The 26779-nt window shown below is 40.5% G+C and overlaps 2 protein-coding genes across 2 annotated transcripts; both read left to right on the forward strand.

Annotated features, from left to right (window-relative positions):
• Positions 1 to 2502: 2502 nt before the first annotated feature.
• Positions 2503 to 11583, forward strand: TAT (tyrosine aminotransferase). Its single transcript, XM_036926928.2, has 12 exons — positions 2503 to 2644; positions 3260 to 3503; positions 3650 to 3754; positions 5386 to 5453; positions 6298 to 6456; positions 6653 to 6791; positions 7214 to 7266; positions 8045 to 8197; positions 8788 to 8916; positions 9225 to 9308; positions 10009 to 10107; positions 10546 to 11583. The coding sequence occupies exons 2-12, from the start codon at positions 3272 to 3274 to the stop codon at positions 10684 to 10686; spliced, it is 1362 nt and encodes a 453-aa protein (XP_036782823.1). The 5' UTR covers positions 2503 to 2644; positions 3260 to 3271; the 3' UTR covers positions 10687 to 11583.
• Positions 11578 to 26562, forward strand: LOC130680992 (uncharacterized). The gene is made up of 4 exons (XM_057492897.1): positions 11578 to 11627; positions 12843 to 13382; positions 16717 to 16783; positions 23797 to 26562. The coding sequence occupies exons 1-4, from the start codon at positions 11578 to 11580 to the stop codon at positions 23839 to 23841; spliced, it is 702 nt and encodes a 233-aa protein (XP_057348880.1). The 3' UTR covers positions 23842 to 26562.
• The last annotated feature ends 217 nt before the right edge of the window (positions 26563 to 26779 follow it).

Below are 26779 nucleotides of genomic sequence, written 5' to 3' on the forward strand. Positions count from 1 at the left end.
AAAAATACACAAGAAATTATTTAAGTGATCATCTCTATGAAGTAAGATTGTGGGGAAAGAAGGTGTTCAGGGTTTAGTTTATAAACATCTATGTTAGAATTTACTATATATTTAGTAACTTAATTCCTAAAGAAGGAAATGTAAAAGAAAAGTGTTTATTATCTTCAATACAGTAAGTCAAGTATCAGAAAAATTTATCTCAAGAAAATAATGAAATATATGAACCAACATTTATGTACAAGGATGGCCTTGCCAACATCACTTACAAATGATAAAAACTAGACTCCACATCAGGTCCAACCACAGGCTAGTCAATAAATCATGATACGTCTCTATGATGGAATGTTTTCCATGGGAAAATATTCATGACGTAATTTTAAAATGCACAAGGCAAAAACTAAGAGAATTGAAAACATATGTTCACATAAAAACTTGTATACAAATGTTCATAGCAGCATTATTTGTAATAACCAAAAGGCAGAAACAGCCCAAACGTCCATCAGCTGGTGAATGGATAAACCAGTGTGGTCTATCATGCAACAGACTTTTGTTCAACCACAAAAAGGATTGAAATATGCCTCAACATGGGTGAATCTTGAAACCGTTTGCTGAGTGAAAGGTATCAGACACAAAAGGCCACCTATTGTATGATTCCATTTATATGAAATGTCCAGACTAGACAAATCCACAGAGACAAAAAGTAGATGTGTAGTTTCTGGGGCTTGGGGGAGGGAAATAGGTGGTGGCTCCTTAATGGGGATGGGGTGTCTCTCTGGAGTGATGAAAATGTGCGATTAGATGGGGGTGATGGTTAAACAACATTGTGAGTGTACTAAAAAATCCTTGAATCTTACACTTGGAGATGGTACAGATGGTGACTTTTTTATGTGAATTTTATCTCCATTTAAAAAATATGTATATAGGACAGGATCCCAATTTGGTGGGGAAAATAAGACTAATGTGTTAAGAGCAGTGGTGGGGCTGTAAATGCTTTTAATTTTTTCTGATTGTCTCCAGCACACATGAATTATATTTCAAGTGGGGTGGTGGTGGTGGAATAAAAGCATTAAGAAAAGAATGGTCTTCTCTCTTGGCAAAATCTATGTGCTTTAGGAAGAGTACCATGTTCTCACTCTGTTGGCAACTATCAGAGGGCAGCACTATTCAGCCTATGAAGTGCACTGCTATGTATGCATGTTTAATGGAATTTAATGAAACAAACAAGCCATTTGACCTTTGCCATAGGGTGCCAAATAACAGAACTGGCTCAAGCCTTTCCTTTTCTGTCTTTGGATGTTGTATGCACAGGGCTGTGCATTCGCCTTTTGAAACAGAGCAGCCCTAGCTGTCTAACTCAGGCTCAGGGCTTCTGGCCTCAGAACTGACATTCTCTTTGATCCAACTGACTTTCCGCCCTTGCCTGGTGCTTTTGCTGTTCCACAGGCAAGGGGAGCTGATGAAGCCTTGCTTTGCGAGAATGGGGAAGAGAAGGCATTAGGTAAATTCTCCAAAGCACGGAGAGATGGGAGACCCAGAAAAATCAAAAGTTATTCGACCCCACTGGAGACTTGAATCACCAAAAAGTAAATGGAGAAGAAGGAAATTATGTAACAACTCTTTGTCTCCCGATAAATAAACAGACAGGATATGAGCTATGGGGTCACCGGGGCTTCTCTTAACCCTTGAGTGGGTGGTGGTTTCCATAGGCTCACTGCCAGGCTGAGATCCCTGCTGTACTGGCTATGTGAGGTTGTTTAGATCTCTTCTGACATCCTGTTCTTCCAGTAAGTCCACAGCAGGTAAATGAAAGAGAATTCACAGTATGAGGGTAAAATTGCCCAGGTGTCGGTTGCTTTTTCTGTACTCTTCAGGTATTTGTTGAGTGGACCTTAATTTACCTCAACTGCCGGTTTCATCTGCATGCAGTAGAACTTTGTAAGAGTCCACAAAGTGTTCCCACCTTGGCATGAACATGTTGGCAAAGAAGTTGGAAGGCATAATCCCATCTGCATTTTGGAAAATCTATAAAATTATGTATCTGTGTATCATCTAGGTATCTGACATCTACTCACCTGCCTACTTACCTATCTATCATCTATCTATCTTGGTGAATGGATAGAAATGGCCAAATCATTGCCATTGCCCACCCCCAGGAGTGAGAATGGAATGTCCAGAGAGCAAGGTGCAAAAAAGGCTTCTTGCTTTTTACTTAACCCATTTCTGTACTGTTAACATTGTGATATGTTGCTCTGTAGCAAAAAAGACTGAGCAAAAATTACCAACCGTAGTCATAACTACATCTCTGACAGTCCCTCTCAGACTTCTCAGAAAATGCTCAGAAAGAGTTAACACAGAGAATCCCAGATATTTGAAGTAAGGACAAATTCCTGACTTGGGGGTGGAGGTAGAGGTGGGGTTAGAGGTGAGAAGCAGCAAAAAAGTGAGGAGGGGAGGAAAGAGGAGGGCTGGCTGTCCGGGCCTCAGGCTGGCCAATAGCACCAACGGTCCAGGCCCAACGCCCATTTGGGGAGACTATTTCAGGGGTCAGGAATTGCAGCTGAGTCCACTGGCACTGTCACCATCAAAGAACTCAGAGAGCTTCCAGGTGCAGCTACTGGAAGGCTGCTTCTCCTCTACTTGGAAGGTAAAATCTGAAGCCTCAGCTAATCTGGGGGTTAGTGATTGGGCTGTATGCTGTTTTCTTTGTTGTTCATTCACTGCTTTGTGCACAGGGCAGTAATTACAATGCTTATGGGCTAGAGCTTTATTTCTACTAATGATCATATGAATACTAAATTTCTGCCAATGTGGAATGGTTCTTCCTAGTTCTTTGCAGAGGACAAGACACAGTCTGTTGAAGTGTTAGGGATTCTCTGTCTTGAAAAGGCTGTGCATAGAAAGAAGGGTACACATGTGCTTTGATTGTGTAAAGATTTTCGTGTCATTTCCCCTCCGTTTCCCTGAGGGCACAGTTAAACTTCTACAGGGATTGTGGTTACAAATAGCAAATCTCACAGTAGGTAACTTCAACAGAACACTCTGCTAACATTGTAGAATGGGTTCTTGCTTGATTTCCCATCTCACCCAAAGGCCTAACATTCTCATTCATAACAAAGCTACCTTACATGAGAGAGCAGCAAAACAAAGGAGTTTGGAAAGAGACATCCAGGGAAATCACCCTGATATTTAGGTCCGAATATGGCCCCTGGGTTGGTGCTCTGTTCTTAGTGTCACGGGGACCTCCTTCTTTTTTCCACAGGCCTCACTAGTGATGGACCCATACGTGATTCAGATGAAAGGCAACAACCTTCCCTCAGTTCTGGATGTGCATGTGAACATCAGTGGGAGAAGCTCCGTGCCGGGAAAAATGAGGGGCAGGAAGGCCAGATGGTCCGTGAGGCCCTCGGACATGTCCAACAAAACTTTCAATCCCATCCGGGCCATCGTGGACACCATGAAGGTGAAGCCAAACCCAAACAAAACCATAATCGCTCTGTCGATTGGTGAGTTGGGGAGACTCGGTGGAGGGGCCGTCACTGTTCCCTTTAGCCCCATCCTCACGGGCTGGCTGCGGAAGATGGAAATGGAGGGTGATTCTGAGCACTAGGTGTAACCTCTTGGGGCTCTTTTTTTTCCCTCCCATAAAAAGGGGACCCTACTGTGTTTGGAAACCTGCCTACAGACCCTGAAGTTACACAAGCAGTGAAAGATGCCCTGGACTCGGGGAAGTACAATGGCTATGCCCCTTCCATTGGTAAGCTCCTCCTGAGGCTCTGTCTCGTGGCTACCAAATATTTAGTGCTCTTCTAACAGGAATGAATTTTCCAGCAGTTCTCCTTACTGTCCTGATGGAGAGCTCCTAAGGAGAGGCTAAAATAAAATGTCCGTTTGGATTTGGGGAAAGGGGTTGCAAATGCTTAAACATAAGCCATCAAGATTCAGCTTCTCCCCTGGTTTCCTTTGGCAAAATGGCCCCTCCCTCCCGGCCCCATCCCATACTCATTTCTCAAATAATGCTTCTATCCTCTCACTGCCAATTCTAATAAGAAGGCCTTGAGTGTAACTGCAGCTGCTTGTTTACTGAGCCCTCTAAATCCCAAATTACTTACATAATTTAATTTATGTAAATAGCTCCTTGGCTTTATTTCTCCTCTGCACACTGAAAGCATATTTTAATTATGGTCCTGACCACATGCAAAGGTAGTAATTGTTTCAGATTAAAGAGGTAAAAACAAGCAAACGAACAAAAAACCCAAGTACGACAAATAATGAGCTGTGCTACTGAAGCAGATTTCTGATAGAAATTATTCTTATTTAGGTTTATCTCTCTCCATCTATTAAACATTTCTACCCTAAACATTGGGGTAAAATAAGTGATTTGTTGACTTTGTTTCAGTGTTTCACATTTTTTCCCCCTGTGCATATGTGCCGTAGAAACATATTCTTAATGCAGAATAAAAATCCAGTTTCATGCTAAAAGAGAATTTTAAAAGGTATTTCAAAAAGTTCTCGGAGACATGATATTTAGGTTGATTATTCATATTTCTATGTCATAAAGTTGCATACAACAAAAATCGAAACAAAGTTAAATCAAAAGTTAGGTTCAAGTTCATAAGACGTTTATATCTGAAATATCAGGGAACTGATTCAACCTGAAAAGCTAAAGCCAAGTGTCTGACAAATAATTAAAAGGATATGAACGTTTCATGCCAAAAGAAATACAGAGAATAATGTATTTCTAGGGAAATGCTTTTCCTTTTTTAAGGAAAATTAAGGAAGTGATGATTTATATAATTTCAGGATACCCATCTCTACTATTAAGTTAAGCATTAATGAAATACTATATTTGGCCTTTCTAACTGAAGACAATCATTTTGGAAAGCAATTTTGCAAAACATGATAATTGGCATTATCTATACTTCAAGCTTGAAAGCCAACATTTGGAAAATATTGTACAAGAATATAATTTAAAAGAAAAACGACTGTACAAAAACACTTACTAGGTATATTATGTAATATAAAAAACTTAAAAGACCCAATGTATTAAATGTAATGGATTACAACATTTCAAAAAACACAGTCCCTGGAAGGGATTTACAGATTACCTAATCCTGTGGTTTATGGAGAATAAAACATAATCACAGTAGTTTAGGTGGTACAGAGTATTTTATAGTTTGGGGAGCTTTCCTTGTTATTTATACGTTTGTGCTTATTATAAAATTGTAAAATATAAAGTTAATCTCCTTTGTCAACAGTGGCTGAGCACTAAACTGAATAATGTGCCCTGAGCAGGAGCAGAAGGTAGCCCGGAGCCCTGTTGACCCAGCAGAGCTGTCAGTTGCAGGATGAAAAATCCCAGCTTCCTCCTTCCGCCCTTTCTTTCAGGCTACCTATCCAGTCGGGAGGAAGTTGCTTCTTATTATCACTGTCCTGAGGCACCCCTGGAAGCTAAGGTGAGCCTTAGACGAGGTACCAGCTCTGAAGCAATGTTGGGCAAACTAGATATACCTTTTTCCTTGCTTCTGTTTCACAAGGAATAAAGGTTTCAGGATGAACAAAAGCTGCGGATAATTTCCCTTTAACAGTCTGAGAACTTATGTAACAAGGCCACTGATCGGTGATTTTATTTAATGTCATTACGGTATGATAGCAATATTGCATACAACATAGTCGTGTCCTGTCTCAAAGAGGCACAAAGAACTCAGAGGTCGTCACCCTATATTTGGTGCTCTGTGAAAGACCATTGAAAAACAATAATTCATAAGCACTTAAATTATTAACATTTTTAATTTTACCAATAGGATCTTTTTTTCATTTGTAGCTCCCCTCATTCACCTTAAGGCCACTCTGATGCGGGTATTGAGGTCCCGTGGCACACTGAATTGAGGGCAGTGCCAAGTTTAAATGCCAGCCTCCCCTCTATTGTCATCTGTGTGGGGTCCACATGTCTTAGCATAAGAGGTGCTTTCATATTATTTCAGAGAAGAGACAGGCTTCAAATCTCAGGTCAAAAGTAAATAAATAACCAGATGAAAAAGTCCAAGGTCATGATGATCTCTCATGGGAGACTGCTGAGTCACAGCCAACTTGTCCTTTTTCAAATGATTTGCTTATTTCTTTTAAGTTGTCCACATTTTCAACAGCATTTACATGTAGACATATATAAACATGTTCACTTTAGTTTTGGCTTAGTGCAGTCCCTATTAGTTTACTTAGAACTTGCTCCCGTCTGACAATCTCTTTTCTCCTGCTGCTGTTGGAAGCCCTAACTAAATGAACTTTTTATTTTCTTCACAGGATGTCATTCTGACGAGTGGCTGCAGTCAGGCTATTGAACTTTGTTTAGCTGTATTGGCCAACCCAGGGCAAAATATCCTAGTTCCAAGACCCGGCTTCTCTCTCTACAGGACTTTGGCTGAATCTATGGGAATTGAAGTCAAACTCTACAATTTATTGGTAAATGACTTTTTAATTTTAGACTCTAGTGCTCAATTATGACTTGATAAAAATACACGGTCATTGTCTTAGGAGAGAAAGATCTGGCAGTGGGTGGTGGAGGCCACAGACACATTTTATTATTGACACTACACCATTAAGTATTACCCCTGAATTCTTCAGAATCATCTTAGTCTCACTCTGTCTTCCTCCCCAGCCAGAGAAGTCTTGGGAAGTTGACATAAAACACCTGGAATCTCTGATTGATGAAAAGACAGCTTGTCTCATTGTCAATAATCCATCAAACCCCTGTGGCGCAGTGTTCAGTAAAAGTCACCTCCAGAAAATTCTGGCTGGTAAGTCCAGCCAACTCCACTTGCCAGGGGAGAAGATGGGGACAGAATCGTTCGGCAATTTCCTGGAATAAGAGTCCTTCCCTAAGTTCCAAGCCTAGGACGGGGGTGGAGCGCTCCACTGGGCACTCTAGTGAATACTGTGCCACTGGAATGCAATGACTTCCCTAAAAAAATGGAGAAAAAGGCAACAGTTGCCTCTTCACTACTCCCATGTATGGAAGAGAGGGTTTGAGATACCCAGTTAATAAAATGGTAAATTTAGGCTCTGCAACCTGGGAGAGTATAAGAAGAATTTGGCATTTTTAAAGAGTAAAATGGACACACAAACATGAAATGTGAAGTACAAATAAGTCCAGGTAAATAGTAAGTGTAAAGGCAATTCATGTTAAAAATGATTTCCGCATTGTTTCTCTTATTTTCAGTGGCTGCGAGGCAATGTGTCCCTATCTTAGCTGATGAGATCTATGGAGACATGGTGAGTCTCGGGCAGAATATACCACTGCAATCTCAATTCCAAATAATTTCATGGGCCCTTTAGAGGTGGCATTGAGAATAATCAGAAGCAGCTCCTAATTGTTTCAGTAGAGCAAATCAGCATTATTCCTGCACTCTAGTAAACAGATAGCTCTATGACCCCTTAGCCAGTTTTCCAAAATCCAAAAATCTATGAAAATCTGAAGATTTTTGGAATTCATTTGGTGGAAAACCTGACTTGACCTGATAGAAAGATTATTTGTGGATTTAAAAAAATTATTTCACTTACAGATCTGTCAAGAACATAGGGAAAGGGGCAGAAATGTTAATATGCTTGATTAGGTGTAAGGCCCCCAACAGCTCTGGGGGTGTTGTGTAATGTTATGGTGTATATGCTAATAACATTTCTACCAAACAACCCTACATTCTGCAACGTATCTATACCCAGGAATTTCAGATAAGGGATTGTGGACACATATTTTATTTTTAAATCTCTGATTCCAGCAGGCATTCAGTTCCTAGAGCTGGCTTCAACAGCTTGCACACAGTACTGGACTGGGGTCAGTTCCCTCATGTTAGGCTTCCTTTAATCCAGACCAGACACCAGGTTAGTGGCTTTGTATTGTCCCCTCTGAAGCCTCGTGGGATCCCAGTCATGCTTCAGCTCAGGGATGAGCCTATGAACTCGAGACTCTTGTCCATAGAAAAAAGGTGGAAGGCATGGGATTTGGACAAAAGTAGGCAATAAGACAACTATAACAAGCATCTCTTTGCCTCAGGTGTTTTCAGATTCCAAATTTGAGCCTCTGGCCACCCTCAGCAACAACGTCCCTATCCTGTCCTGTGGAGGGCTGGCCAAGCGCTGGCTGGTTCCAGGCTGGAGGCTAGGCTGGATCCTCATCCATGACCGCAGAGACATTTTTGGCAATGAGGTGATGCAATGTGGTGAAATAGTATGTCTAATTGAGGGAATATATATTTACTTTGCATGCACAGTGATGAGGAGGGTCTTCTTCTTGGTTTTGTTCTTTCTTCTTGGCCCTGTAGCTCTGGGTGCAAGGAAAGATGCTGGATGAAGGTGGTACTAATTATTCCTCCCCCAAACTCAGTTTTCCTGCACCTGGCTCTGTGAAGAAATTCCATCTGCCTCCAATTTTAGGGCCCCAAAAAAGGAAACAATAGCAGTAATGACACCTAATCTTGTTTGTGGGCTTACAATGTGCCAGTGCTTTAGATGCATTATTTTGATTTAATCCTCTCTCTGAGGCTAGTGTTAGTTTTACCTCCATTTTACCATTGAGAAAAATGAGGCACAGAGAAGTTGTATAATTTTTCCAGAGTCACAGAGCAGGTACTTGGCAGAGCTGGGCTACAACCCAGGTGGTCTGACCTAAGAATGCCACTAAGCCCCATCACTTCCCCAGAGATTAAAAACCTGGTAGAAAGAATGGTCAGAACAAGAATCCTCAAAGTCAGGGTGCTTAAGAAATGCTAAATAATGTGATTGCTGGTGGGCTTTTAGATCCGAGATGGGCTGGTGAAGCTGAGTCAGCGGATCCTGGGCCCCTGCACCATTGTCCAGGGAGCTCTGAAGAGCATCCTGCGCCGCACCCCGCAAGAGTTCTACTGCAACACTCTAAGCTTCCTCAAGGTAAGGGTGCAAGGGTGTGGGGGTCAGAATGCCACCGGTGGCGTCAGGAGTAATGGGTCCTCATTTCCGGAGCCATGCTCCATCATGGGGCTCCCACATCAGGGGGCGACATCACTCTGAGTAAACACCCCTACATTTCTTTCATTCCTCGCCAAAATCTTCAAGCGAGAAGGCCTTTTGTTGTTGACCGCTTCTGCAAGCACAGCAAACTTAGGTTCCCCGCCTTAGATACGGGCTCTATTTCTAATGACTTGGTTTTTCTGTCACTTAAATTTTGATCCTTGATGTCTGTCTGCTCCTTCTTATAGTCCAATGCTGATCTCTGCTACGGGGCATTGGCTGCCATCCCTGGGCTCCGGCCAATCCGCCCTCTTGGGGCCATGTACCTCATGGTAAGTATGTGAGTGAGTGGCAGGCACTTGTAAGGCAAAGGGAGGCTGTTCTGCAGGACTGACTCACAAAGAAGCCAACCATTCTGAGCTGGTCAGGTTAGGAAGTGCCTTGTTCTGAATTATCTCACTGATGTGACTTAACCTCAGTGTTAAAAATAACTCGAAGAACTTAATTCCTCAATACAGAAAACCAGTTCATGTGTAGAGATGGAGAAGATATAAGAGACAAATAAGAGGCTCTCCACACCATTGTAGTTCCCCACTAGGAGTGATGGTGGTTCCCTAGGGGTGTTTGGGAACGTCTGGGAAAATTGTTGTTTTCAGAATGAATGGGGGTGCTATTGGCATTTTGTGGGCTAGGGATGCTAAATATCTTGCAATGGGTGGAACAGTTCCATGCAATCTAGAATTGCCTGGCTCATAATGCTAATAGTGCTCTTTTTTTTTTTTTTAAAAGAAACACTGGTATTCTATCTCTAGCTTTCATTATCAGCATCCAGGAAGGAACTCTTCAATAAACTATTACTGTAAACATATCCACTCTTCCCTATGAAAAATTCCATGAGAACCTAAGTGCTAGAGCTCTTACCAATAGTAGAGTTCCTAGACAATTTTTAGAGCAATCCTTAATTTCTGGCAGAGGGAGTTGGTCTGTTTTCCTATCTTCTGATAAATTCGCCTCTCCCTGTTATTGGTATAGGTTGGAATTGAGATGGAACATTTCCCAGAGTTTGAGAACGATGTGGAATTCACGGAGCGGTTAGTTGCTGAGCAATCTGTTTACTGCCTCCCAGCTGCGGTGAGTGCTTACGTTTCTCTCAGGACGTGCTGAGCAGCTTCTAGAGCCTAAGCAGCTCTAGAAGTCATGCATGCCCTGACTTCTTCAGCCCAACTTGCTCTCCTCTAACAAAGTGTATTCTTATCTGATAAGATTCAAACTGATATGTCTCAGGGCTTGTATTAAAATTAGTTTCTCCCCCATCATTATCCCATCCATACCAGGAAGAAATGCTGTGACCAAACCTAGGTGAAGGGAAATCAAATTTGTTCCATTAGTCCCTTTTAAGGTGAACTAATTCAGTTACTGACTTAGCACCCCAATAATGGGAACTGAGGGAATTGATGGCCCTCAGTGAATGGCACCACTGATTCTTGCTGATTAGGACCCTGGCCATCTTAGGGTGGTCCGGTACCAGATTCAATCGCTCTTGAGAGTAACAGGCTTTTTTGTTTACAGTGCTTCGAGTACCCAAATTTCTTCCGAGTGGTAATCACAGTCCCCAAAGTGATGCTGCTGGAAGCCTGCAGCCGGATCCAGGAGTTCTGTGAGCAGCACTACCACTGTGCAGAAGGGAGCCAGGAGGAGTGTGACAAATAGGCCAGAGGTCGTTCTCCTGCGCATGTGTCCTATCAGGGAGGGCTGGCCTGGTCCTGTTGCCCCTCAGGGAGTCAGGTGCTCCTACTGGGAGGGGCCTCAAAAACATGTCAAGGTTCAGAATTGCTCCTGCTTTCCCCCAGCTCTATCCACATATACACTCGGAATCCCAGATTCTCCTCTCTGCTCTGCTGGAGGGACTCACTAATTCACGAATTTGCCCCCTCTCACATGTCTCCCTCCTTTTTTCTGAGATGATCAGGGGAGAAAAGCTCATCAGAAAGCCTTAGATATACGAAAATCAAAAGCTCAGGATGAGAGAAACAAAAGATTGAGAGAACTTGTGCCTCTAACCATTTCCCCATCCTGGAAGTAAAAACACACCCTCTCCCGTTAGGTCTGAAGTCCAGCTCTGTTACTGCCTCACTTCAGGTATACCTCGCTTTATGCAATAGAGCTAAAACAAAAGAAGTATTTTGTTAATTATGTTCTAAATTTGTTAGAAAAATTAGCTAATTTGAAGGATCCCTTACAGAAATCTTTCCGCTGATTTTTTTTGTAAAGAATTATTGATCATCAAGGTAACTGATCACCTTTCTAAATTTAGATATGTGTGTATCAGGTTATTTTAAAATGAGAACAGATCTGTACTAAAAAAAGGAAGAATCAGAGGATCTTCCAAAAATACAGCCATGTAAGGACCAGAAATAGCCTCACTTGTCCTTGTTATGGAATCATATTACTTTTGCTGTAACACTGATATTGATTTATTGATATATGTATTATATCTTTTCATATGTTTTCTAAGAAACATTTATATTGACAAAATATTTTGCCAAGGGCATAAATTATTGTTTTTCTTTCTTTTTTTAAAAAAAATAAATTTTACTAAGTATGTTCTCCTGTGGCAGTTTTTCTCCTCTCTGGGGAATTTCTATCCCCAGGTACTGCTCATTGCTCAGTCTGTTTGATGCATTACCCACTAGCTTTCATTTCTTTGTAGATGTACTGACATTTAGAGTTACTTAAGAAATACTATTCATAAAATATTTTATTTGGGAGCTCAATTTCTGGCTTACTACTTACAAAAAAGGCAAATTAAGAAGCGTAATCTTCATACTTTCAACTTTGTGGATCCCCAGTGTCTGGTCCCAAATTCCCACTCTTGTCTGGATCCGCTAAGCACTCACTGGGGACTGAAGGTGAACTGGTTCAATTGACCCAGGGAATAACAAGAGTCCGGAATTTCCTCTCAGAATGAGCTTTCTGTCTGCAAATCCTCTTAGGCACAAGTGTCTAATTTTTTCCTCACAACTTCCGGTAGAGGAGGAAGCCTGAAGTTATCCTGTGAGGTTGGGAGGAGGAATATACCATAATCAGTCTAGAGATGCCGCACTAAGGGAAATTTTCCTTATCTAGAAGAGGAACTTCAGGTCTCAACCCTGCCAGTCACACCCGATTCATTTCCTTTACAAAAATAAACATCAAGTGTCCCCATGTACCGATCTCACACGCTAAAATTTACCTTTGAATTTTCTTCAGCAAATCCAAAAGGGATATACAATGATTAAGGCGATAGAGATTTGTTTCCCATATACCACCGTTGCTTATTTTCCGAAAATGACTGGCTTCTCTTTTCCCGTACCCCGCCCTGCCCCAAGCCCCAAAGATCTCTGTACAGAAAAAAAAAAAGAGGAAGTACTTGGTGGTTTACACAAGACGTTTTTCTCTTCGAGTTCATTATCATTCTATTCAGCTTTACTCAATTCGACTCAGATTTATTAAATTTCCGAATTTTCCTGGTGTCTACATTTTGATAAAGGAGTCATACATTCAGACATTTAAAAAATAATACATGCCCATGGGACAAAGTTCAAAAGATGTTTAAAAAAAAAACCCAAACACTCCTCAGGCCCGCCCTTCAGCCACCCAAGTCTCTTCTCCCCTAAACTGGTCACAGCCGTTGCCAATTCATTATTCGGGAGTATTGTGTTCATGTAAACGTGTGTGCATGAATTTTTTCCCCATTTTTCTTTCTTTTATTCAAAGTAACTGGTACCCAATTTTACAATTCAGTTTCCTATGTAAATCGAAGGAGGGGTGACATTTTTGAGGTATCATGTCCCGGGTGTTTCTTAAAAAAAAAAAAAAAAAAAAAGCCCAATTGGGGCTGCTTCAAACACGATTAAAATTCCCCGAGAGACACCTTGCAGTTGCTTCGCGGATGGCAACCGCGTAAGAGATGGTGGCATCGGGGGGTCTCCGAACAGAACAGAATACGAAAAAGGAAGGAGACACGGGCTTTCAGCTGGAATTCGCCCTCCTTCGCCCAAGCACCGCCTACGGGGCACTCGACGAGTGCCACAGGCAGGGGCCCCCAAGCGACCGGGGCGGGGCCCCCAAGCGACCGGCTCCCGCCCCGGCCGTAGGGACCCATTGCCGGGCTCGGGGGAGGAGCAACTCGAGGCTGCGAGGGCGCCGTCGCCGTCACGTGACGCGGCACGGGGCAGGGCGCAGGCGCGAAACGTGAGAGGTCCGCGCGGGTGTACTTTTTCTCAGGAGTTTGGGTTTTGTCTAATCTTCCAGCCTTACTTGGACTCGCGCCCTGTCCAGATCGAGGGATTCTCTTCCTCCTTTACCCCTTATTTGGGCCACATCTGGCGGGAGGCTTCCAGGAAGTCGGCGGATCATCCGTATAGGTATTGTAAACACCTGTTGATCTTTTCTCACCTCAGGCCCAGGCCCAGCATACTGACCCGAGTACCTGCATTACTGTGTTCGGGTCAGTACTCAGCCAGAAAAATGAATCCGCTGTTACGCTCCACATAACGCCGCACATTACTACTACACAGGAAGGGGGATTAAAAAATATATATATATATACCCTAAAGGTTGAATTATGCATCCGTTGGAGAAAAACTGAGTTCTGGATACATCTTACTCATTTAAATTTTGAACATTTTGCGTATATTCACAAAAGTTTCATATGGTGTCACAGAACCCGTACATCTGGCTCAAAGTGTTGCACAGCACTTCCCGAAGAAGCGGTCACTCTGGGTCGCTCTGACGTTCCAGGTGAGGTACGTTATGTAGGAGGTGACGCCATGTCTGCAGAAAAAACAGCAGGACTAGTACGCCTTAATTTTTGTCAGTGTTTCAAGCACAGAACATAATTCTTGCTCCTTGAGACATTTACTCATTTGATAACAAATGCAGAGTGGTACATTAGGAAGCTCAAAGTATATTACGCCCCATTAAAAAAAATAAAGCCACAGGAGTTCTTTGGCAGCCCATGTACTAAAACTGCAACAATGCACAAAACATGAGCATGGCACTAGCAATCCGAATTAAACAGCACATTAAGAGGATTATTCCCCATGGTCAAGTGGGATTTATTCCTGTAATGGGAGAATATTCAATATAAGAAAAAAATCAATGTAATACATCACAATAACAAAATGAAGGACAGAAAGAACATGATCATCTCAATTGGTACAGACAAAGCATTTGACAAGTTTCAACACCCCTTCATGATAAAAACACTCAAACTGGAAATAGAAGCTACATCACCATAAAAAAGGCCATCTATGAAAAGTCCATAGCTAACATCATACTCAAGGGTGAAAGACTGGAACCGTTCCCAAGGATACCACTCTCTCTACTTTTATTAAACATAGTTTTGGAAGTCCTAGCCAGAGCAAATAGGTAGGGAAAAAAAATGAGGAAGAATTAAAACCATCTCTATTCTTAGATGACATAATCTTATACATAGAAAACCCTAAAGATTCCATTAAAAACTACTAGAACTAATGCCCGAATTCAGCAAAGTTGCAGGATACAAAATCAACACTGAGAAATCAGTTGTGTTTCTATGCATTAACAATGAACAATCTGAAAAGAACATTAAGAAAACAATTTCATTTACAGTAGCATCAAAAAGAGTAAAATACTTGGGAGTAAACCTAGTCAAGGAGGTGAAGGGTGAAAAGATGCTGAACATTACTAAGCATCAGAGAAATGCAAATCAAAACCGTAATGAGATACCACCCCATAGCCATTAGGGTAACTGCTATATATAAAAAAAGAAAAGAACAAGTGTTGGAGAGGACGTGGAGGAACTGGAACTCTTGTGCACTGTTGGTGAGCATGTAAAATGGTTCAGTCACTATGGAAAACAGTATGACAATTCCTTAAAAAATTAAAAATTGAACTACCATATGATCCAGCAGTACTATTTCTGGGTAGATATCCAAAAGAACTAAAAGCAGGGTCTCAAAGAGATATCTGTACACCCCTGTTCATGGCAGCATTATTCACAATAGCCAAGAAGTCGAAGCAACTCTGATGTTCCATTGATGGATGAATGGATAAACAAAGTTTGGTGTGTATATACAGTGGAACACTATTAATGGAACACTTAAAAAGGAAGGAAATGCTATAAGATGGATGAACCTTGAGGATATTAAATGAAATAAGCCAGTCACCGAATGACAAATAGTGTGTGATTCCACTTATATGAGTAAGTTAAATTTATAGAAACAGAAAGCAGAATGGTGGTTCCCAGGAGCTGGGGGGAAGAGGGAAGAGGGAGCTGTTATTTAGTTGGTATAGAGATTCAGTTTTGCATGATGAAAAAGTTCTGGAGTTTAGTTTCACAACAGTTTGTGTATACTGAACTGTACACTTAAAAATGGTTAAGATGGTAAATTTTATGTTTTCCTTTTATTCAATAAAAAAGTAGATCCTAAGAGTTCTCATCACAAGGGAAAAAATTTATGGAGTCTATGTGAGGTGAGGGATACTAACTAAACTTATTATGCTAATCATTTCACAATGTAGGTAAGTCAAGGCAGTAGGCTGTACACCTTAAACTTACACAGTTCTGTATGTCCATTATGTTAACTGGGGACATAAAGTTTTGTGTCCCCACAATGAAAGCTTTATGAAAGCAAGCAATTTTTTTATGTGTGTCTGTTTTATTTTCTTCTATATGCTCAGTGCCCAGAACAGCCTGTGGCACATGATAGGCACTCAATGCATGTTGGATGAATGAATGAATGAGAAAATACTAGTGTGTTACCATTACTCTTTATCTTCTTGTTAAGTAACTAAAGGAGATTCTAAGGTTAACTGAAGATATTACAAGTATTGAAAGAAGACTCAGAGACAAAGGCATTTAGAAAGTTTACTTTCACATAGGTGTAAGGACATAGTCAATATAGTCAATAAGCACTTGAAAATTTGCTCAAAATCTTTAGCCATTAGGAAAATGCAAATCACAAATCACAATGGGATATCACTTCACACCTACTATGCTGGCTGTCATCAAAAAAACAGACAATAACAAGTGCTCACAAAGACCTGGAGAAATTGGAATGCTCTTACAGTGCTGGTAGGAATGTAAAATGATTTAGCCACTTTGGAAAACAGTTTGGTAGTTTCCCAAAAAGTTAAACATATAGTTACCGTAAGACCCATCAATTCCATTCCTAAAGAAATAAAAATTTGTGTCCACATAAAACTTCTACAAGAATGTCCATAGCAGTATTATTCCTAACAGCATCATCCAAAAAATGTAAACAACCAATGTCCATAAGCTGATGAATGGATCAATAAAATGTGATATATCCATTCCGTGGAATATTGTTTGGCAGTAAAAAGGAATGAACTACTGATGCATGCTGCAATATAGATGAACGTTGAAAACATTGTGCTAAGTGCAAGAAGCCAGACACAAAAGATGATGTTTTGTGTGATTCCATATTTATACGATTGGCAAATTCATAGAGACAGAAAACAGATTAATGGTTGCCTAGAGTTGATGGTAAGGGTGTATGTAGGTGGGGGGTGGGGTAGGATGGATAGTGACTGCTTACGGTATGGGGTTTCTTTTTGGGGTGAAGAAAATCACATAAAATTGTATCAATGGTTGCACACTGAATATACTAAAAACCATTGAATTGTACATTTAAATGGGTGAATCACATAGCATGTCAATTGTATCTCAATAATACTTTTTTTCTTTTTTTAAAGGTATGAAGGAGTCAGACCAGTTCAAGGATTTGGGCATTTAAGTGAAGCTCAAGTTTTTAAAAGAAAGGTAAGAAGCCTGTGAAATTACTAGTTTGATTTATTGGTTCATGGTGGAAAACAGGAACTTTTTCTCAGTTAACCATATCCACAAGATTGTGACATTATTTTAGATGTTAGCACTCTCAGAGTTAAGAATAACACCATTTTTTATTACAGTGTCCACATTTGTAGGAATTACTTAGTTTTTAACTTTTTATTGGGGACTGGAACTAGATGGGGTGACGTCATCATTGTTGATTCATCTCAGTGCTCAGAGTGCTTATTTTTCCTGATTCTGTTATTTTAAAATGGAAGCAGGGCAAAGCATCAGTTGGTCTCCTATGCTGGGAAGAATAAGAAATTTCTAGAAAAACATCTGGGATATTTCTGTAAATAGCATAATTAGCTTGTATGCTATACTAATGCTTTTTGAACTTTTTTGTTAACATGTTCTCTAAAATAATTTTGAATTCTGACTATGACTATTTTAAACATATATAAAATAGAAACAATGGTATAAATAACACCCATATACCCACCACCCATTATCAAGATTTTGCCATATTTCTTCTTCACCTCCTTTCTTGTTTTCTTTGTTGAAGGATTATAAGGCAAATCCTAGGCACATGTCATTTCCCATCATACACCTCAGTATGTGTCTCTAAAAACAGTTTTTCAGCACAGCGCCACATCGCATCAAACAATCAGATCTCTTCTGTCTCCAAAATGTCTTTTTATAGTTGGCTCATTTGGGTTAGGATCCAAATAAGGTTCAGATATTACTTTCAGTTTTATGTCTTTAAAGTCTACCTTAATCTTTTCATGCCACTAACTTGTTGCAGGAACAGTTGTCCTATGAAATGTCCCCCATTCTGGATGTGTTTGTTTTCTGCCATTTGGTGTCATTTAACTGGTTTTCCTAAACCCCAAACTTCCACTAAATGGAGCTTAACAGGTGATACTGGAAATGTTACATAAATCCTTTTCACTCTTGATCTTATGTTTCTATTCCATATTCCCCCCGATTTTATGTTAATGTAATCCTTTATGATCCTTGAAAGCATTTTCTTGATCATGTTTCTCTGCAACAAAAATATGGACTCATGTGCCAGACTGCTCGATAGTCCCCAGTACCCATTCTCCTCTTTCCTAGGATTAAAATTCCTGGACTAGGACCACTATTCACGTGAATTTTTCAACTTGAGGTCCCATGCTGTTCAGGCAGAATACTTTGAACACCAAACCCACCTGGAATGCCTATGGTTACAAATTCTCATGGGGGGATTTTTTTCTTTCCCAGAAGCTAGACCAAGAAAGATTTCTTTTTGATTTGTTCTTTCATTCAAGCTAAGTAAGCACTTGGAGGGTCCTGAATTCATGTAGAGTCTAAAATTCCAACTCCTTGCCTTACACAGGCTGAAGGCTTCCTCTCCTCGTGCTAATACCCAAACCCCTTGGTTATTGGAGTAGCACCAGTGTAATAAGCATGCTCTTATTGTGCTAGTTTTTAGTACTCTCTTTAGTTGTGCCCCTTGGGAGATAGCCTTACTCTCTTGCAAGTTCAGGTCTGAAACCGAAAATAAGTTTGTCAGATTTGATCCAGCCTATGTAGGTGTTTTGAAGGCCAACCTGAAGTCTACTGTCACGTTACCTAGATTATGATATTCCTGTAGAAATGCCCATATTTTCAGTTTCCTCCAAACTGATGCTTCCTCCTTCCATTCTTTCCCCCTGGAATCCTTGTTCCATGGCCAATTAAATTACCTACCATTCTCGAGGTTTCTAGAATAGTTCTTTCACCTCTTTTCCTTAACTGTAACTTGGATGTTTCCCCAAAGGCACTGCCACCCTACCCCACAGACAGTTGGAAATTGCCTTTTTTCATATAGTATAGGCTCTTAACCTGTTGTCATTTCAGATTCTGTATTCTCTCAGAGCCATGCAATACCTGTCCTCCTTTAAAATATAGGCTATATTACTTTAATACCTTTTCTGTACACTCTCCTTTGTTTACTCAAGGCCTTTACATGTGAGAAATGTCAGTATTTCTGTGGATGACCCTGACAATGCCAACTCTCAGGGCTCCCTGCCTATCTCGAACCTGAGGAGCTGTAAATCCCTTTATGGACATCTACGCCCATGGCCACACCTTTGTTACTTATCATCATCCTGAACTAGACTGTTTTCAGGGTCTGAAACCATGATGTATGATTTACTTACCACAACCTGCTGACCTTCCTACTCCTTCACAAATTTATACCTGGGTTTTATCAGCTCATACTTTTTCCCTAAAACCATTAACTCCCTTGCATTGTCACTCTTTTATACCTTTCTAATGTACATTCCGTGATGCACTATTCACCTACGTTGGCTAAAGCCAGCTACTTTTTAGCTTCCTTATCTTTCTACAGCATCTATCTTGGGAAGTCTCTATTTGCGATTAGTCTAACCCTGAACCCTCTCCATTTCTACACTTAAAAATAAGATAAATTGGTACCATTTCCTCATGGACTCCAGCCCCAGTGGCCACTGAGCACTGCTTCAACAGTCCTTTTACAAATACTGGACCGGTGCCTCCTGAGAAGCCCTCAGGTGAGGAAGGCGGAACCACATAATGGAAGGAGCCTGAGGCCTGCTTTGCTGCCTGAAGGAGAGCCGTTTACTGAACATGCTGGACTTTATTTGAGCAAGAAAGGAACTTCAGTTGTGTTTGAGCCATCAAACATTCGGGGATTTGTTTGTTATGGCAGCTACCATTACCTTAACTAATGCAATTAGAAATCATTTGAAATTTTAGTTTTCATCAGGAATAAGAGCAAATGCTATTCAGAAACAGTAATATAAAATTTAATCTCTTTGTTTTAAAATGCATTCATAGTGATACAATTAAAAAGAGCACTTGCTTGGTTAGACGTTTCTCAAAAAAAATATGCAGTGGCCAACAAGCTCATGAAAAGATGTTCAACATCACTGGTCATTAAGGAAATGCATATCAAAACCGTAATGAGATATCACTTCACAGGTACGAAGATGGTTATAGTAAAAATACAAATGACAAAATGACAAGTGTTGGCAAGGCTATCGAGATATAGGAACTTCCTCACATTGCTGATAGGAATGTGAAAATGCGTAGCCATTATGGAAAGTAGTTTGTTGATTCCTTGAAAAGATAAACGTGCAATCACTAGCGTTCCTAATTCTAGGCTTATATCCCAAGTAATTGAAAACAGCAGTCCAAATAAAAACTTGTTCATGAATATTCTTGGCAGCACTATTTGTAACAGCCAAAATGTAGAAACAACCCAAGTGTCCATGAGTGGATGAATAGAGAAACAAATTGTGGTATATACATACAATAGAATATTATTTGGCCATAGAATGGAATGAAGTACTGATACACATTACAACTTGGATGAACTTTGAAAATATTTGCTAAGTAAAAGACGCCAGACACAAAAGAAACCATAATTCCTTCTGTGTGGAATGTTTGGAATAGGCAAATCCATGGGGACAGAAAGCAGATTAGAGGTCAGGGGAGGGGAGTCTAGGGATTTGGGGAGTGATTAGTTAATGGATAGAGGGTATTCTGGGGGGATGGAAAAGTTTTGAAACTGAAGAGAGGTGGTTGCACAACATTGTAAATACACTAATTGCCGGTGAATTGTACAGGTTAAAATGGCAGTTGCGTGTTATGTGAGTTTCATCACAAAAAAGAAGAAAGAAAAGGAAAAGGAAACAATATGAAAAAATGCTAGGAAAAAAGACAAAGTCAAACCAGCTGAAATCCTCATGCCCGAGATGACTACTTTCCCGTTTTGCTGTGCTGGATTTCCTACCCAAGTTTTTAAAAATATGTGAGATCATACTACACACACCAATTTGTAAAACATGTTATTTCATTTCATAGCTCACACATCTTCAAGATTTAAAACTAGCACACAGTGGTGGAGGAAATTGTATCTTGAGGACAGGGGGAGACTGGAGGATATACTGGATCCCTCTGTATTATTTCTCACAACTGCTTATGAATATATAATTACCTAAAAAATTGTAAAAATATCACACCAGGCAAAATCAGTTTTACTAAAAAATATAAAGTATGTAACTCATGAAACTTATATTGGAAAACAACATTTTCTCCACATTTTTTAACTTAAATTTTTGAATAGGTGATAGAGTCACAAGTTTGAGAAAATTTTAAAAAGTCATATAGTAAAACTCCCTTCCGTCCTTACTCCTCGTCTCCCGTCCGTCCTGCCTTATTCCCATGGGGTCACTGTTTTTAGTGTCCCGTGTCTTTCCAGGGTCTCTCTAGGCACATACAAGCAAACCTGAATACAGATTTATATTCCCGCCTTAATACAAAAGATAGCATGAAATCAGTTTTGAACTTTGCTTTTTTTCTTTAACTGTATGTACATATAGGGACTTGGGGACCTACCCATATATGCATACAGAGGAATTTCTCTCTCTCTCTCTTTCTCCTGCTACATAGTGTTCAGTAGTATTGTACCATATTTTTGCCCAAGCAGCTTTCCCCGTGAAGCAGTGGCAGCTGACACGGAGGCTGTCAGCACAGCCTGCCTGGAGGGTGAGTGGTAGAGCCCACCAGGTAGAGAAGCACAAGAACCATCCTTCAACACTAGTGGAGATGATGCCATGGCTGGCAGAGTGCAGCGCTTCTAGAAGCAGTGAGAATGACATTAAGGCTCTCCCCTGGCCCGCACTTCGCTTTCAGGCTCCTCATTCAGTGCCCTGCCCCTACTGCTCCCTTCCCATACTTCTGCATCAACTGCTTCTTTCTCTTTAATAACCATCCAATGCCAGAGGTTCCCATTGGCTGAGCCTCCCCTTCTGAGGCCGTCTTACCCATACTTGAGTAACCATAAGTTGCCAGCTCCTAAATGTACATCTAGAAGTCTGGACTTTTCTTCTGATGTGCACATCCAGCTGCCTTCTCCCAACCTCTTGGAGGTCTCAAAAGCACCACTAATTCTTCATTTCCAAGATCTCACTCACATTCTACCTTCCCAAATTTGGTCTTTTTCCATATTCCCTTTCAGGAAATGGCATCTCCATCCAGTTGCACAATCTAGAAACCTAAGAGTCATCTTCAACCCCTCCTTCTCCTGTATTTCCCCATATCCAAAACTCCCAAGTGTTCCTTAGATATGGCCCCTTCCATCTCCACCGCTCACTCAACCCAAGTTATCCCTGGCTGTCATGATCTCTTAGCTGATGTAACAACATTTATGCTGCCTAGCCATCCTCTTGACATTGTAGTCAAAGTGTTTTTGTTTTTGTTCTGTTTTTGCTTGAAATCTGATTTTATCACCTGCTTAAATCCTTTAATAACTTTTTGTTGCTGTCAAAATTGAACAAAATTCCTAGCATGGCCTTCCAGGCCGTACATGGTCTGGCTCTGCCTCCTCCATTCTCACCTTGTACCATGCACCTGCCGGCTCTTAAGGCTTTCTGTCTGCATGGTCCTGCTCCCTCTTGCCAAAGATCTTTTGCTCACACTCTTCCCTGTCTGTATCATTAACTTCTATTCCTTCCTCAAAGCACAACTCATAGAAGTCTCCTGCTGACCCTCTGCTTTAGTCAGTTGCCTTTTCTTCTTTGCTCTTGTCTCCTTCACTAGACTGCAAGCAGCCTGAGTCCAGGGACTGCCTGTTGCTTCATCACTGTCATACAGCAATTAAGTTTTGAATAAATGAATTACTTTGGTGACATGACAATAGTGAGTGGTGCCTCTTTACTACCCTCAGCCACCGCCATGCCTTTGGAGACACTGTAGATCAGTCCTGTCACCTCCTGGGGATGCGGTGGAGGAGGAAGCATTCACCAACCACAGCCTCATGCTCTGAAGGCAGGGAGATTTGGTCCCATTTTGGTGCTGCCATTTGCCAGCTGTGGATTCTAGGGCAAGTCCTTTTCTCTCTCTGAATCCCCAGTTTCCCAGTGTCTAAAAGAGAGTTACCACCTACTTCATAAAGTTGGTTTTTCTTCAGTCACACTCAGTATATTTAATATATTTTCAAAAAATCATTTAATATAATATCCATTTTGAAAGTTCCCAATTTTCTTCACAATGGCTTTTTCAGCCTTTCTGTTTTGAATCTAAATTCCAATCAAAGTTCACCCATTGCATTTAGATGTCTTATCTCTTTAGTCTTCTTTAATTTAAAGCAGTACACTTACTTGACTTAAAAAATTTTTCTGTCTTTTCGTGATACCGACGATTTTGAAGAGTCAAAGCCCCATTGTCTGGTAGAATATCCGTGTTCAGTACTTGACTTCTGCTTCATGATTAGATTCAGGATAAATAAACATTGTGAGCAAGAGGACCCTATCAGTGACGATGTGTACTCCCCATACTCTCCACCAGGAGGCATACGATACCAGTTTGTCCCATGATTGATGATGCTAAGGGCAGTCATTTCGTTACGGTGGTGGTAACCTACCCACACCTAATGGTGTTAACCTAGTTGTAGTGGGACTAAATGAAGGAATGTACCAAGCGGTCTGGCCCATAAACCTTACTTCCAGCCCATTCCCCTTCAACCTGCACTTTGGGGCAAATACACAAAGCTCCCGACTGTACTCCCCACCGCAAGTGCTTCTTGGTGGGACTGCTGGTCACCACAGACTCAAGGCTTCTTTAAAAAAAATGTTTTTTTATTACAAAACTTTCAAACATACACAAAAGCAGAAAAAGTGGTATAATGAATCTCAGTGTTTTCATTACCCAGTCCCCAAAATTATCACCATTTTGCCAATTTGCTTCTTTTCCTTTTTTTTTTCCTGACGTGTTTTAAAGCAAATCCAATATATAAAAATTCTTCCATAAGTACTTCGGCATGGCACGTCATTGACCAACAGAGACTTAATTCATTTTTAAAGCACAGCCGTAACACCATTGTAACACCTAGCAAAATTAAAAATGGTGTCTTAATGTTGTCTAAAACCATATTTAAAGCTTTGGAATTACTTTTGAGTTTTATCCTTTGAGCCACTATTCTTTTTCCCAACACACAGATCCCTGAATTCTGCAGAGGCCATTTGGGAAAACATCTCCCCTAATGACTTCTGCTCCTTTAGTCCAGTTTGGCAGGTAAGTACTGATGGTAAATGCACCTTCTTGGAGACAGTGGACACTGGTTCAGTGTGCCCAGAAACTGCTGCAGGGCTTCTCAGACTGCACACAGTTCACCTGGGGGCCGTGGGTAATTTCAAATTCTGATTCTGTAGCTCTGAAATGAGGCCTGAAAATCCTGCATTTCCTAACTTGTAGGTAATGCCAGTAATGCTGGTCTGCAGAAAATGCTTTGAGCAGTCAGATATTCCTTGAAGGTGAAATCTTGATGTTTTGGATATAGATAATAAGAAGGAAACATCTGATAAGAAGGAAACAAGGTAAGTAATGCCTCAAGTTCCTTCCAGCACTTAAATTCTTTGAATCTTTGATTCTAACCTCTAGCTTTTACAGACATAACTAAGTACAACCACTCCACCTCCACATCTGGGTAGAAGAAACACAAGCTTGGATTAAAAACTTGACACCCCTTGAAAAGTTGCGGGAGGTTTTCCCGATTTTTCCTGTACAATCAACTACCCTAGTGACTAGTTTGTTGCAATGGAAACACTGCCCAGACTGTCACACAGACTTTGTTCCTGCTTTTTAAAATGTATTTGTTTCTCAAGAGAGGCAGATGGGTGGTTAAAGGCACAGACAAACTAGTCTGTGAAGGTGTGGCCCCAGAATTTGTAATTTTAATAAGTACCAGCCAAGGGATTATGTACATCGCTCTGCCTTAGGAGATAGCTGTACCCTTGAGAAATGGGAGGGGTGGTTAGAAAGTTGTGAACAGTTTGCTAATGCTTTCATCTAGGATTATCATGTTGATGCATAATTTGGGCAGTCAGCCACCAAACTCTTTATTGGGGATCTACTATGTGGAAAAACAGGATAGAAACAACCTAGTGGTAGGAGAGACAGAAAATAAATATAAAGAACTAAGACAATTTCAGGTACTGAGAAGTGTTATAAAGAGTTGTAAAACAATTAAAATAGACCCCAGTTTTCCTTGTTCCAATCTTTACTTCCTTTCCTTTCTTTTTTCCTCTTTCCTCTCCTTTCCTTTTTTCCCCCCTTTCTCTCTCCCCTTCCGCTGAACCTTGATTAGCATTAGATGACTGACAGGGCTTACAAGAACAGATCTTTGAAGAACTATTTCAACAGCTACTGAAACAAGGTTACACCAACAATTATGAGAAAGAGGTATGAAAACACCATATTCCGCCCATTTCAACTGCAAAGGTTTGCAGCAGTTACATATAAAGAAAATTACAACTTGGCCAGTATCATAACCATATCCCCTCTCTTCTCCTTGCCCTATAAAAACTCCAATCTTGCCTTAGGTCAGGGAGTTATCCATTTCTGAGCTGCTACCTGACACCCATCAGCTGAATATCTGAGTCACTTTAACTTCTGTGTGAAGTTAAACTTTAACTATTTTTTGTTCCTTGACAGAATATAAAAAAGACTATTTGAAGGGGGGAGAGACTGCTTTAATTGGGAAAATCAGGGAAAATGTCTCTGGGGAGGATTTATTTGAATTGAGACTAAGTAATGAAAAGGGTCAGCTTGAGATAACTTGGTAGAATGCACTATTGCTAAACTCCTTTCTTAGTTCTAATATTTTTTAGTGGATTCCTTAGGATTTTGTACATATATGATCATGTTGTCTGCAAGTAGAGATTATTTTACTTCCTTTCCAATCTGAATGTCTTCTATTTCTTGCCTGGTTGCCCTGGATAGAACCTCCAAAACATTATTGAATAACAGGATGTGAATGAACATGGTTGTCTTGTTCCTGATCTTGGGGAAGTAGGGGAGGCATTCCTTTCTTCACCAGTAAGTATGTTAGCTATGGGTTTTTCATAGATTATCTTTTCTTGGTTTGAGGAAGTTCCCTTGTATTCTTAGTTTGTTGAGTATTTTTAATCAGGAAGGGTTTTGGATTTTGTCAAGTTTTTCTTTTTCACCTATTGAGATGATTGAATGGTTTTGTCCTTTCTTGTATAAATATAATGTATCACATTAATTGGTTTTCTGTTGCAAGATCAACCTTCCATTCCCAAGACAATTCCCCACTTGGTCATAGTGTATAATCCTTACGGTGCTGGATTCAGTTGGCTAGTATTTGTTGAGGCTTTTGCATCTATGTTCATTAGATATTTAAATAAGTAGCATTTTTTTGTAACTTGGCTTTCTGCTTTTTGTTCAGAGTAATATGGGTCTCATAGAGTTGGGAAGTATTTCCTCCTCTTCTAGTTTTGGAAGTTGGAGAGGTTTCATATTAATTCTCTAAGTGTTTGGTGGAATCCACCAGTAAAGCCGTCTGGGCTTGGGACTTTCTTTGTGGGGAGTTTTAAATCACTAATTCAATATCTTTACTTAGTATACGTCTCTCCAGACTTTCTGTTTCTTCTTGAGATAGTTCTAATGGTGTGTTGTCTTTGCAGGACTTTGTCCATTTTGTCTGTTACCTAATTTGTTGGCATATGGTTGTTCATAATATTATTTTATAACCCTTTTTCTTTCTGTAAGGACAGTAGTAATTTTCCCACTTTCCTATCCCATTTTAGTGATTTTAATTTGTCACTTAAAAAATTTATTCCATCTGGCTAAAGGTTGGTCAGTTTTTCTGCTTGGAGATTTGGCTAAAAACCAATTGGAAGTCAATCATTAAGCAGCTATTTGCCAGATGCTTCCAGGTGGTGATTGATCAGTTCATAAGCCACACCCTGTGAACACATGCAGTTATTTAGAAAACCAGCATAATTGTCAGCTTCTCTCACCACAGTAATAGCGCTATTAGAAATACAAGTCACCTTAATTTTTGAATCTGTGCTTTATCTCCCCTCTCACCTACCACCCCACTTGACCCAGCACTTCTGAGCTGTTGGAAGTTAAGATTCAACTTCCCTTATTTCTCTTAAACAGGAAACTTTTAAA

The sequence above is a fragment of the Manis pentadactyla genome, chromosome 15 (assembly GCF_030020395.1).
Source record: "Manis pentadactyla isolate mManPen7 chromosome 15, mManPen7.hap1, whole genome shotgun sequence".
Taxonomy (NCBI): Eukaryota; Metazoa; Chordata; class Mammalia; order Pholidota; family Manidae; genus Manis; species Manis pentadactyla.